The sequence below is a fragment of the Bufo bufo genome, chromosome 2, assembly GCF_905171765.1.
Source record: "Bufo bufo chromosome 2, aBufBuf1.1, whole genome shotgun sequence".
Classification (NCBI taxonomy): domain Eukaryota; kingdom Metazoa; phylum Chordata; class Amphibia; order Anura; family Bufonidae; genus Bufo; species Bufo bufo.
Window position 1 is genome coordinate 209,284,469 of NC_053390.1, and position 18,885 is coordinate 209,303,353.

The 18,885-nt window shown below is 42.8% G+C and overlaps 1 protein-coding gene across 2 annotated transcripts in view; it reads right to left on the reverse strand.

The window, feature by feature from the left end:
* Nucleotides 1-18,885, reverse strand: part of P2RX7 (purinergic receptor P2X 7) — a 319,484-nt gene that overhangs the window by 243,254 nt on the left and 57,345 nt on the right. For both annotated transcript variants that reach the window (XM_040416069.1, XM_040416068.1), the window contains one exon: nt 1,783-1,915. In XM_040416069.1, the coding sequence (XP_040272003.1) occupies nt 1,783-1,915 (133 nt within the window). The remainder of the gene's footprint in view (nt 1-1,782; nt 1,916-18,885) is intronic.

The following is an 18,885-nucleotide window of genomic DNA, read 5'->3' on the forward strand; positions in this document are numbered from 1 at the left end:
CTCTGGGCTCACTGTGCTGCCTCCATATGCTCCCTAACCAGAGGTAACACTGTTTCCATCCATCCTTGCATCTGCGTGACGTATTCAACAACACTTTTGTGTGGTGTGGGTTGCTGATCCCACGCCTCTTTGGCCATGTCCAACAGACCGCGAGGGTGTCTGCCGTATAGCAGTTTAAAGGGCAAGAACCCAGTAGAGGCCTGGGGCACTTCTCGCACTGCGAACATGAGATAGGGCAGAAGAAGGTCCCAGTCCCTCCCATCCTTAGACATTGCTCTTTTTAGCATATTTTTTAATGTTTGATCAAACCTCTCTACCAGGCCATCCGTTTGTGGATGATACACGGACGTCCGTAGCTGTTTTATGTGGAGCAACTTACAGAGTTCCCTCATGACCTTGGACATAATCGGGGTCCCTTGGTCAGGCAGACCCACTCGAGAAAACATCTCCATTAACTCCTTAGCTATGAGTTTGGCTAATGTATGATGCAGTGGCACTGCCTCCGGGTACTGAGTGGCGTAGTCGAGGATGATCAAGATGTTGTAGTACACACACACACACACAGGGGGGAGGGAAGTGACCACTGCGCTCCACCCTTACCCCTGGCTCTGCCTACTTGCCTCGCGAGTCCTAATGTGATCTTTGTCATGTTATTTTATGTTGATATTTCATTGTTTTTTAACAGTTTAAATTGGTTGTAGTTTTTTTTTACCTTTATGATTCAGGATAGGCTTGAGCGAATCGAGCTTTGGATCATAAATCCAAAGTCAATTTGTTCAAAAACATCTATGTTAATGCTGTTTCCATACAGCATTAAAATGTATTGGCTCCGTGGAGCCAAACTTGGTCTTGACCGAAGTCGCGCAAGACTTCAGTGAATTACTTCTGCATTCATATCGGTGTATTTAAAAACAATTTAAAATAGGAATCTAAAGTGGGCTTTGGTACTGGCTGCTACCTCTGTACCAAAGCCCACTTCGGATTGCTATTTTAAAATGTTTTAAATACGCAGCTATGAATACACCAGTAATTCACCAAAGTCTAATTCAGGATGTTGTAAGTGTCAGGCTTATGCACTTTGAGGATTACAGTTGATTTTATAATGTTTCAATAAAGGATTGACTTTTATCTCTGGACTGGTGCTGGACTTACCTTCTACCTTGGAGATGGGAAAAGTACTTGGATGCCTGTGGTCAATTGGGAAGATTGCATAGTATACCCAGAGAAAAACTTAGAGGGGATTATCATATTGCCTTCCCCTATACACAGTCTTTGGGGGAAAAAAGCCTACCTTGTGAAATACCTCAGAACTGTGCATACCACTTACTTTTGCTCTGTGCCACCCATCATCCTCAGTAAAGTGTTATTCTTCTTGAACAAGCTGACTTGGTCATTGTCTCCACTATCTGCCAGCCACATCAGCTGTCTTCCTGCCTTGCGCCCCATCAGCCATTACTATCAAGGAGACCCTAGCCACCACCAGACAGGAGGCACCAAGCCCGTCACTGCACGCGCAGCCTACGGAGTGCTGGAGCAGGGATTAGCCACTCACGCGCCACCACTCATTCTCTTCTACCTTGCATCTCCCCATCAGGCTGGCACTCTGCATATGAACAGTATTATCATTATTCGTATTATTTTAAAGCAGTAAAGCAGTCTTTCAGAGCAATGACCCTGAATCTCAACTTCTCAGATCTTGTGGGGAGCCTGTACATCACTGCATAATAACCCTGAGGTTAATAGTGTCAACATGTAAATTGGATTCAATGAATATAGACTTACTGGTGATGGTACAGTATATTCGGCAGGATCCCAGATTCTAGAATCAGCTTCCAAAACTCCTTTCACCTTTGTGTGCACTGAACTGATAACAGTTTCCTTTTTCTGATAGCGTTTTTCAGTAAACAATATAACACTGGAAGTAAAAGGAGAACTTTATTGAGAAAAGTACAATGGGCTCATGTATAAAAACTAGTGCAAATGTTTGTAACAACTAGCCAGGTTGCTTGTATCATTTTCCAGAAAGCATCTCTGCAACAGCATAAATGTAGACCTACCTGATGAGTGGCGAAGCTTCTGACATGGCTGCAGAACAAACATCAGAGGTGTCTTAGTTGCCTGTGGTTTATCGTTATTCATTCCTTTCCTTTTTTTATATGGGGATTGTCCTTACACACAGTGTAGGTGGGGTCACTTTATTGACAAGAGGAATGTTAATTCCAAGTTTTCAATTTATCAAGACATTTCCAGGGGTCATATTAGAGTAATGCAAAATTGAGATTGAAAGATGCTCCACCATTGTTATTTACCGAGGAGTACAAGTATTTACCAAATCAGACATATCAGGAGAGCTGACAGATCCTCTCCAAAATAAATAAATAAAAAACACAGGTTTGCCTGATCCATGCATGCATTAGAGTGTCAAGGGTGGAAAGTCTAGGTGAAATAGACAAATTCTTGGCCATCAGCTGCAATATATGCATGGCCAGCATTAGGCAAAGTATGGCACCTGTACAATGGAACACAGAGTCTCTGATGGTCTGTATAACCAACTTGTAGGACCATCATATGCTGCTGTATGGTACCCGTAGTGCAGTGCATGAACCTTTAGAGGAGACATGGCTAGCCACTAAAGCACCATGCCACCCTTTCACTGCACTAGGCATTGAAGCTCCAGTAGATAGAACCACTGGCTCTTCCCCAACCTGTTCAACAAAATTGTTTTCATGTTCAATATCTATAATTATTTCTTACACATACTGAACTCAGAAGAGGAAGAAGTGTTAATCTCAGGAAATAAAAAGGGTGTCATATCGCAGCTTCTCTGTTCTTTATTTACACCACTGATTCCTGATCTGTAGATGTGCTCAGAGAAAAGCCAATGAATGGGGCTTCATGTGACAGTCTGAGAATTCAGCATGTTTGACAAGTGAACCGATGGTGAGAGTATGTGTGTGCACGAATGTGTATGTCTCTGAAGGACATTCAGGGGAACTATTTCTCCTTGTGGAGAGCACCTAGTAGGTGTCTTATAGGCAATGCAATGCTTCTCTGGGAAAAAGTTATGCAAATTAGAACCTCCTTGGATAGTCCCGGTGTGGTTGGCAGCTGACCCATTGGGATCAGGGTGTCCGGTGCAAGCAAGGCTCAGGTGCAGAAAGCACACTAAAATGGCAGGTATGTGTGAACAGGCACTTAGACAGGTTCTTGGTAACTTGGAGTCCTGGCTGTAGAGAAACATGAAGACACAGGGAGAAGCTTGCAAGCAGTAAGATGAGCAGATTCAGGCAATGCAAAAAGGCTGAAAACTGGGTAGGAGCATGGACAATACAGATGAACTAGGTAAACAGAACTTCACACTGAAAACTAGAGGTACTTGAACACATGGGTGCAGCAGGTAAACACTGGAGAACTCACAGGAACAAGGTTGGGAGATAATGCAGGAATAATGCAGATAGGATGCAAGAGAATAGCAGAAACACCAAAGGGTTAAGCAAGACGTAGTCTGAACACAGTCCAAGGTCAGGGCAGGCTGAGTGCTGGTCAGATGGACTAAGGCAGGAAGTCATCATAGTCGTTGCTCAGCAACTAGTTCATATCCCACATCTTCCTATGCAACTGGAAATTCTCTTCACCAAGCATTGATAGCAAAAAAAAATTGTCTTTTTCTATTTGCAAATACCTTATTTGACAGGTTGCATCTTGTGCTAGTAGACCGTATAACCCCAACTTCTTCCCCCTCCCCTTTCCATTGATACCTTAGTTTGTATGTCTTCTGTTATGACTATTCTCATTACCACAGAGGAAGACACCTTAATACTATGTTGTCTTGGTTCCACTGCCTACTATTATCTATGTGCTGTATTATACCTATCCAGAACCACAAATGTTTCTGTGTATTTATATCACTGCTACATCTTTGACCTCTGTCATATGGTGCCATATTATGTCAAATGTTCAAACTCTATTTGCTCTTTTTACTTTCTTTATTAAAGGGGTTTTCCTGGAATTTTATAGGGATAACCTGGATAGGTCATCAGTATCTGATAGGTGAAAGTCTGACATCTAGGACCCCCGCTGATTAGCTGTTTAGGAAGGCACCTGAACGCAGTAGTGCCAAGGTCTACTCTCTGCAAACCAAGCACAGTGCCGTACTTTGTATAGAGGCTGGGCTTGGTATTGCAGCTCAGTCCCATTCACTTCATTGGGGCTATTGCGAGCTCCCGTGCCTTCTCAAACAGCTGATTGGCGGGGGTCCTGGGTGTCAGATCCCCACAGATCAGATACTCCTAGCCTCCAGATAGGTCATCACTGTAAAACTCCTGGAGAACTTCTTTAATAATAAAAGAGGAAGAGAAATTCTTTCACTTTGGTATTTTTGGTCTGCTCATAATTGTGTTGAGATACTGCTATATGTGCTGTATATAGTGAATAATTGGGTTGCATGTTGCTCTCTGTTTCTGGCTTTGATGTGAGTATACCCTGGCAGTATTACCCATGTCCAAACTAAGTGAGCACCTGATATGTGTTGTAGTCTAATTCCAATGTTGGCATCTGGAGCTGGCATGTTCTATGACTGGACAGATGTCTAAGTCTGGCACCTCTCTTTACAGAAGGTGAATAGTTCTATCTGTGATCTCTTGGGAGCTCAGTATTTGTTGCTATACTGTACGTTACTTTTACTTGGGTATGGATGGTCCTCGATTTTAGAACTAACCAGTCCAAGTGGTGTTTGGACCAGATATGTAGTGGATGGATGGGTTTGGCACCCACAACCAAACCCAAAACCAAGGATAACATCAGAGAAAGGCACATTCATTTTCAAAATTTACAGCCCATTACCTTGCCACCCTTTCTAGTATGCATGGGACATTCATGCATGCGGGGCCATCTTTATCGTGGGGCAAAAGGGGCAACTGTCCCGGGCCCAGTTGCTCCTGGGGGGCCCAAGGCAGCTGCCTCTTGAGCCCCGCTGGCCAGTGGTGTAGCGTGGGGGCCGGGGGGCCGTTGCCCCGGGCGCAAAATTCCAGGGGGTGCTAGCAGGGCTGCACCGCCAATTAGGCAAAGTGAGGCGATGACCCTAGGCGGTGCAGCCCTGGTGACAAGTGGGGGGTGGCGGCAGGGCACAGGGAGATGAGCGCTTCCATTGTGGAAGCGCTCATCTCCTTAGTCATCTCTATCGCCGTCCTCAGGACAGCGATACAGATAGATGTGCTGCGGCAGGGGAGGGAGAGGCGTCTCCCTTCCCCATTCCTCTGATAGGCTGCAGGCAGGAAGAGGCCTGCATCGCATCGCTGCCAGCCTGATAGAGGTAAGTATATGGTACTACTTACTGGCACATGATTAGGGGGCATCTATGGGGGCACTTGTTACTGGCACATGATTGGGGGCATCTATGGGGGTACTTGTTACTGGCACTTGATTGGGGGCATCTATGGGGGTACTTGTTACTGGCACTTGATTGGGGGGCATCTATGGGGGTACTTTTTACTGGCACATGATTAGGAGGCATCTATGGGGGCACTTGTTACTGGCACATGATTGGGGGCATCTATGGGGGCACTTGTTACTAGCACATGATTGGGGGGCATCTATGGGGGCACTTGTTACTGGAACATGATTGGGGGCATCTATGGGGGTACTTGTTACTGGTACATGATTGGGGGGCATCTATAGGGGTACTTGTTACTGGCACATGATTGGGGGGCATCTATGGGGGCACTTGTTACTGGTTTATTATTGGGGGGCATCTATGGAGCACATCCCCCTGGCACATTATTGGTGGGCACTGTGGGGGCATCTATGGGCACTTCTTACTGGCACATTATTGGTGGCACTTTTTACTGGCACATTATTGGGTGGCACTATGGGGGCACTGCTTACTGGCACATTATTGGGGGCACTATGGGGACATCTACTGAGGCCACAAAGAAGGGGTATTTTATATGGTACATTATGGGGGGCACTAGGAAGAAGGGGGGAGAAGAGCACTATGGGGGCATTTACTGGGGGCACTATATAAGGGAATTTTATACTGGCACATTATGGGGGCACTGTGGGGACATTAGCTCAACTGTGGGCACTATATAGGGGTATTTTATACTGGCACATTATGGGGCACTGTGGGGACATTAGCTCAACTGTGGGCATTAAAAGTTTTTTTTTTTGCACTGGCATATTATAAGGAGAATTATTACTACTGGGGGCATTATGATGGGCTTTATTACTACTGGGGGTCTAGGGGGAACATGATTACTAGTATGGGCACTATGGGAGCATTATTACTTCTGGGGCACAGTGGGGACGTGTTGGCACTGTAGGAGCACTATTACTACCATTACTACCATGTGTGCTCTAGCAGAGAATTATTCCTATTGGTGGGACTTTTGGGAGCACTATTACTGTGGGGGCACCTTGGCACAGTATCCGCTTACCACAATTATTTTTGGGAGACGTTATGTTTACACTATTAGTGTCAAGGGCACTATTTGCTGGGCGCAGTTATTTTAGGGCACTGTGTGCCAATAATTATTGAAGGGCACTATCTGCATGGTACTAGTGTTAATCAGGGATTTTATCTGTTTCTGCAGTATACTATTGGGGAGCAGAGCGGCACAGTATTGGGGGTGGTAGGATGATTTGTCCAGAAGATGAGAGGATGATGGAAAAGTAGTAAACTAAGATTTTGTTTGTCAAACTGCAGAGACGAGAAATGGCTGAAAAATGGTGGTCTGGTCTGAAGGGAGAAGATGAGGAAAGAGAACATCTACATCAAAGGAGACGTCACTGGATGTAAGAGGTATGTGGTGCTTTATTACCCTGTATGTAGGGGTGGATGGAGGGGTTAGTAGTACAGTACTATCTGCACATTGTAAAAAAAAAAGTAATCTGCAAAATACTATATATTTGTGTCAGAAGTTGTGCTTTTTTAATTTTTAAAATAATGATACAGCCATTTTATTTTATACTTTTGTGCTGATTCTTTATTTATTTTTTCTCTATATTAAGGGACACTATTGTCACCAGAACCACAACAGCTAAATGTAGTAAATGTATCTGCAAGCTTTTTAATGTAAACACTGCCTTTTCAGAAAAAAAGGCAGTATTTACATTACTGCCAAGGAACACCTCTAGTGGCCACTCATCATTATTAAAGTTTACTACTCTACGAGGTGTGTGGATTTTTTGTTGTTGTTGTTTTGTGTGTGTTGTGGTGGAGAGCGTAATTGCATGCTAGGGTGTGGGAAGGCGGAATCCAGGGGGCCCAAGTAAATTCTTGCCCAGGGTCCAATCAATATTAAAGACAGCCCTGCATGCATGTATTTGAGACAGAGTGTGAGTACTCACTTGGGCACAGTGTTCAGAAGCAGACTATCCCTGACATGGGGACGGATCAGACTTGTGTGGTATGGGTGCCAACATGGAAATGACCACACTGGATTTGTTTCCTCAGCTGGCATCTGATGCTGACTGAGTTGGGGATTCTGCAACATCTTATATATTATGTTTCCTCTCCTAAATGCTTAACATGTGGACTAACACTGTGAGTTATTTTCCACTCAACCATGCAGACCACACTAAACAGCTCTCTGCATATTGGACTTGATATCACCAAAGGTTAAGAGACCTGTTTTTTTCCCACCAGGTACTATCTGTTGGGGCCACTGACTTTTTCACTATCTAATTATTATTTCACCTGACCGGAGAATCTTTATAGTTGATGTATTTACATTGCGGAATTTACTTATACATTCCACCATGAGGCTACAGTGTGTTCAGATACTCCTTCTGTGGTTGCTCTTATCCGTCTGATGCATATGCAGCACTCACACAGTATAAATGGATCTGCATCCGTTCCGCAATTTTGCGGAACAGGTGCAGACCCATTTATTTCATCGGGGCCGCAAAAGATGCGGACAACATCAATTTCAATGGGGCCGCAACAGCGGACAAGAATAGGCATTCTCTATATAGCTCCAGCCATGTGCAGTCCGCAAAATGCGGAATGCACACAGCCGGTATCCGTGTTTTTGCAGATACGCAATTTGTGGACCGCAAAACACTTACATGTGAATGTACCCTTAGAGTGAGATGCCGAATCCAGACACGCTTTCTGTGTTGCTATGCAGCGCCCGTGATGACTTCCTGTGTTAGGCTGCGTTCACACGGGCGAGATTTCCGCGCGGGTGCAATGCGGTAGGTGAACGCATTGCACCCGCACTGAATCTGGACCCATTCATTTCAATGGGGCTGTTCAGATGAGCGATGATTTTCACGCATCACTTATGCGTTGCGTGAAAATCGCAGCATGCTCTATATTCTGCGTTTTTCACGCAACGCAGGCCCCATAGAAGTGAATGGGGTTGCGTGAAAATCGCATGCATCCGCAAGCAAGTGCGGATGCGGTGCGATTTTCACGCACGGTTGCTAGGTGACTGTCTATACACTGTATTATTTTCCCTTATAACATGGTTATAAGGGAAAATAATAGCATTCTGAATACAGAATGCTAAGTAGGTGATCAATTGAGGGTTAAAAAATAAAAAAAATTAACTCACCTTGTCCTCTTGTTCGCGTAGTTCTCCCGGTCTTTAGTTCTTTAAAAAGATGAACTATGGGCTAAAGGACCTTTGGTGACGTCAGATCACATGCTCCAATCACAGGGTCCATCACCGCGGTGATGTACCATGTGATTGGAGCATGTGATCTGACGTCACCAAAGGTCCTTTAGCCCATAGTTCATCTTTTTAAAGAACTAAAGACCGGGAGAACTACGCGAACAAGAGGACAAGGTGAGTTAATTTTTTTTATTTTTTAACCCTCAATTGATCACCTACTAAGCATTCTGTATTCAGAATGCTATTATTTTCCCTTATAACCATGTTATGAGGGAAAATAATAACATCTACACAACACCGAACCCAAACCTGAACTTCAGTGAAGAAGTTCGGGTCTGGGTACCACAGTCGTTTTTTTTATCACGCGCGTGCAAAACACATTGCACACACTTTTTAAAAGGTATATGGAGGACATGGACCTGTGGGCTACGAGGATTGTTATATTGTTCAAGGACTTGCTCTTTCCCACATATGTATCGCACATAGGCTACTAGTATTCAGCCCATGTAATTGCGCTTGGGTATCTATAGGTGTCGCCTATTGTCAGGTCTTTGACCCGCAATACCGCACTTGCTGATTATTATGTTTTAGGCTTAGCCCATATGATATGTCCTATACTGCCTATTTACAGGCTGCTTGTCATATTAGCACTCTGGCCCTCAGGGGGATACGGCGTCTGCAGATCGCCGTTCCCTATCCATTCACAGCCCTACCAACTAATTAAAATTGTTAAAGACACAGCTCCCCCAACATGTTTCACCGCATAAGCGGCGTCTTCAGGGGAATGGAGCTACTATCAACACGAGCGTCTGCTAATTCCACCTCTTTATACTAGTAGGGTGGGTCACACTTAAGGATCACCTATCACATCGCAGCCTCGCGTTGACTGATGTCTATTGTGGCCAATCACACATTACTTCCGAGTGAGACGGAATATAATATCATCTGCGCATGCGTCCAGTGTTTGAACATTCTCTCCCGCCGCTGTAAATAGTATGCGCGTGCGTGCCGACATAGACTATTTTCCAACATATATTCTGCGCTTGCGTCCGGTCTTTAGATTTTCTCCCATTACTATGAGTTGGTACGCATGCGTGGCAGCATAGACTATTTCCCAGAATATATTCCACGCATGCGTCCGGTGTTTAACAATTTCTGTCTTGCTATGGGTTGTGCGCATGCGTGGGGAAATAGATATATTGTCAGCTAGAGTTCCTATCATATGCGCATGCTCTGGGACTTGGATTTCCTCGTCTCCCCTGTCTTCTGCGCCTGCGTCCGGTGTTTGTTAATTTTTTACTCTGTGAGTTTATGCGCGTGCGTCGGGACTTTAATTTATGTTCGTACACTCCCGAATTGGAATGACTTTTTTCCTTGTCCTCTGTGCTTGCGCCTGGGGTATTAAGATGCATTTTCGTCTGGTGAGTTTACGCTCATGTGCTGGGAGAAAGGCTCGTTCTTGGTACTAATTTCACCCCCCATCCAGGGGGTATCGGAGCTTAGCCATATCATTCTGTTCTTTCCATTAATGTGCATATATAAATGCTGGTGTTTCTATCCTATTACATTTTGTTACTATCATGCCCCTATCATATTTCAAATCTTTATGGGGCTGTATTTCTACCTATATCACCTCATTTGTATGTACATTACTATACACTGTAATATTAGTATTTTTCCCATAGCCCAGCACTAATCCAGATCCACCAGACCACCAGGATAGGGTTCCTCCCGACGACCAGCCATATCCCACACCATAAATCCCCCCCAAACAGAAAGGAAAGGGAGACACCGAACTGCACATGGGCAGACTTCCAACCAACGGGTCAGTACTATATAATATGTTCATATTTTTATTTTTATTTTTTATTTATTTCATTATGGAGACTTTTCCCTTTTTTTATTCATGGTTTTTTAGATTCGTCTCTCGGATTTTTTTCACCTTTAAATATGTTATGGCCTGTATTTTTTCTGATCAAACCTTTGATCTAATCCTTTTAATCTGTTTATTGTAGTCCTTACCTACAATCTTTCTTTATATCTAAAAAGAGAGATATATGTGGAAGGTATATTCCTATAACCTTCTATCATTTATTGTTTATTTGTTTATTTTATTTTATTCCCACATTTGAGGTGTCATATGAATGCTGCATATGTGAAGCCCTCATTCAGGCCCACTGGACTCATTGTATTAAGTCGTTGAATCCATCTGGCTTCATTCTGTAGTAGTTTTTTGTCAAGATTGCCTCCCCTAGGGCCCATGGTTACTTTCTCTATGCCCCAGAAACGTAGTACTGATTTATTATTCCCATGTACATATTTTATATGTCTTGCAATGGGTGTATCTTTCTCTGTTTCTATTGAGCTTAGATGACCTGATATCCGCCGTCTCAATTCCTGAGTGGTTTTTCCCACATATAATCTGGGACACGGGCATGATGCTATATACACCACTCCTTGGGTTTTGCATGTGATCAGTTGTCTGATCTCATACACCCTTTTGTCAGCTGGATTAATAAATTTTTTAATTCGTGGGATGTATTTACAAAAGGTGCAGTCTCCACACGGTGATGACCCTTGATACTTCTCTCTATTTTGAATACTACTTGTTCCTTTTTCCTTTAGGTGGCTGTGCACCAATTGATCCTTTAGGTTGGACCCTCTTCTGTATGTTACACTTGGATTACTGGTGAGTATTGGTCTTAAGTCACTGTCTGATTGTATTATATACCAATATTTCTTTAGGATGTTCTGTATCTCTTTATTGTATCCATCGAAGGTACCTATACATCGAATGATATCATTCTTTTTCTGGGGGGAGGGTTTTAAGAGGTCTTCTCTATTTATAGTCCTGGCTCTATTATAAGCTTTTTTTAGGGGGGGGGGGCAGATGGATATCCCCTCCTTTTAAACCTCTCATAGAGATGTTCACTCTCCCTCTCAAAAGTCCCCTCATCAGAGCAATTCCTACGGGCCCTTAAATATTGGCCCGTAGGTATTCCTCTCCTGAGGGGCTCCGGATGCCAGCTAGTCCAATGCAAGTAACTATTGGTCGAGGTTGGTTTCCTGTACACTTCTGTGTTAAGACGTCCATTCTCCAGAATTTTAATTTTTAAATCGAGGAAGACTATCTCCTTTTCCTGTATTTCATATGTATATCTCATCCCTATATTATTAGTGTTTAATATTTGAGTGAATTCTTTAAATAGTGATTGTCCCCCATCCCACAGGATGAGGATGTCGTCTATATACCTGCCCCAAAAGAGGATGTGGCAGGTATATGACGACATCCCCTCCGTGAACACCAAATCATTTTCCCACCACCCCAAAAATAAATTTGCATAGGTGGGGGCACATGATGTCCCCATCGCGGTTCCATTAATCTGCCTGTAAAAGTGCCCTTGAAAAATAAAAAAATTGTGCTCCAAAACAAATTCTAGCATAGATAGAACAAGGTGATTGTGTTGGTGAAAGTTCCTACTCCTTGTACTGAGGAATTGGTGAACTGCTTTAAGCCCTAGTGAGTGCTCGATATTACTATATAGGGATTCGACATCCAGGCTTGCTAAGATGGTGTTTGACGTTATTGTTATTTCATTGATTTTCAAGAGGAGGTCTTTTGTGTCCTTGATATAAGATGGAAGTGTGGTGACAAAGGGTCTCAGTATCTGGTCAATATATTGACTGATCCCTTGGGTTAAATTGTCATTTCCGGACACTATTGGTCTTCCAGGGGTAGGAATTTTATCTTTATGCACTTTAGGCAGTGCATAGAATGTGGAGATGGTCGGATCTTTCTTAAGAAGGTACAGGAATTCGTCTTTTGATATTAAATCTCTAGATCTGGCATCACAGAGTAGAGTTTTCAATTCATTTGCATAGGTCTTAGTGGGATCGTTCGAGAGTATTTGATATGTTTTTTTGTCCCTCAGCAATCTCAGAACCATTCCAACATAGTCATCCCTGTTTTGGATGACTATGTTTTGGATGACTATGATTGCTGAGGGACAAAAAAACATATCAAATACTCTCGAACGATCCCACTAAGACCTATGCAAATGAATTGAAAACTCTACTCTGTGATGCCAGATCTAGAGATTTAATATCAAAAGACGAATTCCTGTACCTTCTTAAGAAAGATCCGACCATCTCCACATTCTATGCACTGCCTAAAGTGCATAAAGATAAAATTCCTACCCCTGGAAGACCAATAGTGTCCGGAAATGACAATTTAACCCAAGGGATCAGTCAATATATTGACCAGATACTGAGACCCTTTGTCACCACACTTCCATCTTATATCAAGGACACAAAAGACCTCCTCTTGAAAATCAATGAAATAACAATAACGTCAAACACCATCTTAGCAAGCCTGGATGTCGAATCCCTATATAGTAATATCGAGCACTCACTAGGGCTTAAAGCAGTTCACCAATTCCTCAGTACAAGGAGTAGGAACTTTCACCAACACAATCACCTTGTTCTATCTATGCTAGAATTTGTTTTGGAGCACAATTTTTTTATTTTTCAAGGGCACTTTTACAGGCAGATTAATGGAACCGCGATGGGGACATCATGTGCCCCCACCTATGCAAATTTATTTTTGGGGTGGTGGGAAAATGATTTGGTGTTCACGGAGGGGATGTCGTCATATACCTGCCACATCCTCTTTTGGGGCAGGTATATAGACGACATCCTCATCCTGTGGGATGGGGGACAATCACTATTTAAAGAATTCACTCAAATATTAAACACTAATAATATAGGGATGAGATATACATATGAAATACAGGAAAAGGAGATAGTCTTCCTCGATTTAAAAATTAAAATTCTGGAGAATGGACGTCTTAACACAGAAGTGTACAGGAAACCAACCTCGACCAATAGTTACTTGCATTGGACTAGCTGGCATCCGGAGCCCCTCAGGAGAGGAATACCTACGGGCCAATATTTAAGGGCCCGTAGGAATTGCTCTGATGAGGGGACTTTTGAGAGGGAGAGTGAACATCTCTATGAGAGGTTTAAAAGGAGGGGATATCCATCTGCCCCCCTAAAAAAAGCTTATAATAGAGCCAGGACTATAAATAGAGAAGACCTCTTAAAACCCTCCCCCCAGAAAAAGAATGATATCATTCGATGTATAGGTACCTTCGATGGATACAATAAAGAGATACAGAACATCCTAAAGAAATATTGGTATATAATACAATCAGACAGTGACTTAAGACCAATACTCACCAGTAATCCAAGTGTAACATACAGAAGAGGGTCCAACCTAAAGGATCAATTGGTGCACAGCCACCTAAAGGAAAAAGGAACAAGTAGTATTCAAAATAGAGAGAAGTATCAAGGGTCATCACCGTGTGGAGACTGCACCTTTTGTAAATACATCCCACGAATTAAAAAATTTATTAATCCAGCTGACAAAAGGGTGTATGAGATCAGACAACTGATCACATGCAAAACCCAAGGAGTGGTGTATATAGCATCATGCCCGTGTCCCAGATTATATGTGGGAAAAACCACTCAGGAATTGAGACGGCGGATATCAGGTCATCTAAGCTCAATAGAAACAGAGAAAGATACACCCATTGCAAGACATATAAAATATGTACATGGGAATAATAAATCAGTACTACGTTTCTGGGGCATAGAGAAAGTAACCATGGGCCCTAGGGGAGGCAATCTTGACAAAAAACTACTACAGAATGAAGCCAGATGGATTCAACGACTTAATACAATGAGTCCAGTGGGCCTGAATGAGGGCTTCACATATGCAGCATTCATATGACACCTCAAATGTGGGAATAAAATAAAATAAACAAATAAACAATAAATGATAGAAGGTTATAGGAATATACCTTCCACATATATCTCTCTTTTTAGATATAAAGAAAGATTGTAGGTAAGGACTACAATAAACAGATTATAAGGATTAGATCAAAGGTTTGATCAGAAAAAATACAGGCCATAACATATTTAAAGGTGAAAAAAATCCGAGAGACGAATCTAAAAAACCATGAATAAAAAAAGGGAAAAGTCTCCATAATGAAATAAATAAAAAATAAAAATAAAAATATGAACATATTATATAGTACAGACCCGTTGGTTGGAAGTCTGCCCATGTGCAGTTCGGTGTCTCCCTTTCCTTTCTGTTTGGGGGGGATTTATGGTGTGGGATATGGCTGGTCGTCGGGAGGAACCCTATCCTGGTGGTCTGGTGGATCTGGATTAGTGCTGGGCTATGGGAAAAATACTAATATTACAGTGTATAGTAATGTACATACAAATGAGGTGATATAGGTAGAAATACAGCCCCATAAAGATTTGAAATATGATAGGGGCATGATAGTAACAAAATGTAATAGGATAGAAACACCAGCATTTATATATGCACATTAATGGAAAGAACAGAATGATATGGCTAAGCTCCGATACCCCCTGGATGGGGGGTGAAATTAGTACCAAGAACGAGCCTTTCTCCCAGCACATGAGCGTAAACTCACCAGACGAAAATGCATCTTAATACCCCAGGCGCAAGCACAGAGGACAAGGAAAAAAGTCATTCCAATTCGGGAGTGTACGAACATAAATTAAAGTCCCGACGCACGCGCATAAACTCACAGAGTAAAAAATTAACAAACACCGGACGCAGGCGCAGAAGACAGGGGAGACGAGGAAATCCAAGTCCCAGAGCATGCGCATATGATAGGAACTCTAGCTGACAATATATCTATTTCCCCACGCATGCGCACAACCCATAGCAAGACAGAAATTGTTAAACACCGGACGCATGCGTGGAATATATTCTGGGAAATAGTCTATGCTGCCACGCATGCGTACCAACTCATAGTAATGGGAGAAAATCTAAAGACCGGACGCAAGCGCAGAATATATGTTGGAAAATAGTCTATGTCGGCACGCACGCGCATACTATTTACAGCGGCGGGAGAGAATGTTCAAACACTGGACGCATGCGCAGATGATATTATATTCCGTCTCACTCGGAAGTAATGTGTGATTGGCCACAATAGACATCAGTCAACGCGAGGCTGCGATGTGATAGGTGATCCTTAAGTGTGACCCACCCTACTAGTATAAAGAGGTGGAATTAGCAGACGCTCGTGTTGATAGTAGCTCCATTCCCCTGAAGACGCCGCTTATGCGGTGAAACATGTTGGGGGAGCTGTGTCTTTAACAATTTTAATTAGTTGGTAGGGCTGTGAATGGATAGGGAACGGCGACCTGCAGACGCCGTATCCCCCTGAGGGCCAGAGTGCTAATATGACAAGCAGCCTGTAAATAGGCAGTATAGGACATATCATATGGGCTAAGCCTAAAACATAATAATCAGCAAGTGCGGTATTGCGGGTCAAAGACCTGACAATAGGCGACACCTATAGATACCCAAGCGCAATTACATGGGCTGAATACTAGTAGCCTATGTGCGATACATATGTGGGAAAGAGCAAGTCCTTGAACAATATAACAATCCTCGTAGCCCACAGGTCCATGTCCTCCATATACCTTTTAAAAAGTGTGTGTTTTTTCTGTGTTGGAATATAGTTAATAAAAGACAAATAAAAGTTATTTTTTAATAGGACCAGAAACGGGAATTATAGCCAGTAGGCTATTGGAATAAATTAATTAATATCCTGGGTTAGTGGATCATTTGGTAATATACAAAACACATTGCACCCGCGCGATAAAAACTGAACATCAGAACGCAATCGCAGTCAAAACTGACTGCAATTGCATTCCTACTCGCGCGGGTTTGCCGCAACACACCGGGACGCATCCGGAACTAATCCGGACACGCTCGTGTGAACGCAGCCTTAACCTTCTGACACATGCGCAGTGTCTTGAGTGAGATGCCGAGTACACAGTGCACTTTCTTATACAGTGATTCTTCATATGCTACGTTTATGAAAGTTTTAAAAGTTTTTATAAATTCTAATTAATGATTTGACTTTGCATGAATATTATATGCATCAATGAGTCATTGCTTATCAAATGACAGTTGGGAGCAAATATATAAATTATTCTTGCACATACAATCACTTTGCTTGAAAAAAAATAAAAGCTGCATCTAATATTTGAAGACAACATGGAGTACTGCAATTATCCTTATTATTCGATTTTTAAGGATAGGTGCCATCCAACAGAGGCACAACTTTCTTTTATTTTTTGGAAAGATAGTTAATTTGCATATCTGTGAAGGACAGAAGCCTACCTTTTTACCTATGTACCAGGTTTAAAATGAAGGGTCACCTACTTTTGTTGTTTAGCTGCCGTCTTAAAATCAGTGATGCTGCAGTTTTTGTCCAGCCGTCTCTCGGCATGTTTGCAGCGCTGGGGCTGGACCTCTGCTCCATCCCCATTATAGTGAATGGGGCCTGAGCGGACTTCCGGTGGTACACATGGGCTAGCGTTAGTATGGATCTGGCAGGCTATTCCTGCTAGCGTAAGTGTGAAAGTAGCCTAAGTAGCAATAATTAAATGTACCATAATAGCACCATATATCTAAAACCCACATTATAGCAAAAAGCCACCATATTGTTATTCACTTAAAAAAGTACAATGTTCTTCCACCTCATAGGGCCCCTTAACCTCTGGGTCCCATAGAAAGCATTATGGCTATGGTCAAGCCCATGGCCACAGGTCTCTACTGCCACACAGATGCAAATTAGATATGCATTCTTTCATATACTAGCCCCCTTGTATTTGTTCTCCTTGGATAAAGTAAAAGAAAAGTTTAAGCAGCCAACCCCCACACATATCTGCTGAGAGCTTGTGTCACAGTCCAGATGTCTGCCAGAAGTCCTAAAACACAAAGCATACAACTTTCATTTTTACTCAGTTAAAGTCTGTTTGTGCTGAATACACACAGTCTAGGCTCAGTAATCTAAGGGCAAATAAATGTAAAATAAAAAGTATACAAGTGCATCTATTTCCATTAATATATCTCCTCATTCAGGTAACATTTACACTCAGGCTATCCTCAGGATAGATCATCAATATCAGATCGGCAGGGGTTCAACATGTGGGACCCCTGCTGATCAGCTGTTGTATAGTGGTTGTGCTTGATATTGCACCTCAGCCCCATTCAGTTAAATAGGATAGGCCACGTGACTGATGAGCTTGACGTCACTGGCCTAGGAAGAGGATGCTGTGCTCACTTGAGTGCCACAGCCTCTTCAGACAGCTGATCAGCGGGGTGTTGGGTGTCAGAGCCCTGCCGATCTGGTATTGATAATCTATAGTGAGGATAGGTCATCAATATAGAAATCTCGGATAACCCCTTTATCAAGTACATGCACTGCTAATTGTAATATTTTGCAATAAATCCAGACAATTAATGATCAAGGTGATTATGATTATATGTCATATCATTATAAAACACTTTTTGTAATATACACATCATCTCTACAATCTATACCCTGCAACTGTAGACCTCTATTAGTTCAGACTCAGGGCCTCAGAGTTGACAATCTAATACTCCATATGTAATCACCTTTGTCTGTATATTATGACCTCAGTCTGTACACTATCACCTCTGTCCTTGTGTAAAAAAAAATTACCTCTGGCCATATATTATCATCTCTGTACATATGTAAAATATAATCAGTCCGTATACTATTGCCTCATTCCATTGAGGTCTCTTCTTCAGCCTTCGGGGGGCTGTGTGGCTGCTGTAGTCACTGCTCACTGCTCAGGCTTCAGTTCTAGGCTAGCCAGGGGCTGGGGCAGGAGGTGGCAGTGGTGCTCACAGGCGGGGGGGATTGGGTGTCCAGTAGTCACAGCACTCCTGCTTTCTCCTTGGTGGCGCATATGGTGTCTGTCACTGCTCGGGGGTGTGACTGAGCAGATTGGTGGAGCAGGAGTTCCCACTCACTGCTGCTCCACCAATCAGCTTAACACTTAGCACCCCATTTAAGGTTGACCACTTTCATTACCTCCAAAAGGAAGACATCATACCTGGTACAGTGGATGGCGATGCTACAACACACAGAATGGAAACCATAATCTATATACCAGCCTACTTGTGATATTTAACACCTTTCCTCGATACCTCTATTGGACATTACAAGTAGGAGGTATAAAAGGAGAGGATTATAACTCCCAGCATGTCCAGGATGCTATGTGATATCAGAGGACATTGCAGAAGGAGGTATAAGAGGAGAGGACTATAACTCCTAGAATGTCCAGGCTGTTATTAAGTGATATCAGAGAACATTACAGGTAGGGGAGGAGGTATAAGAGTAGA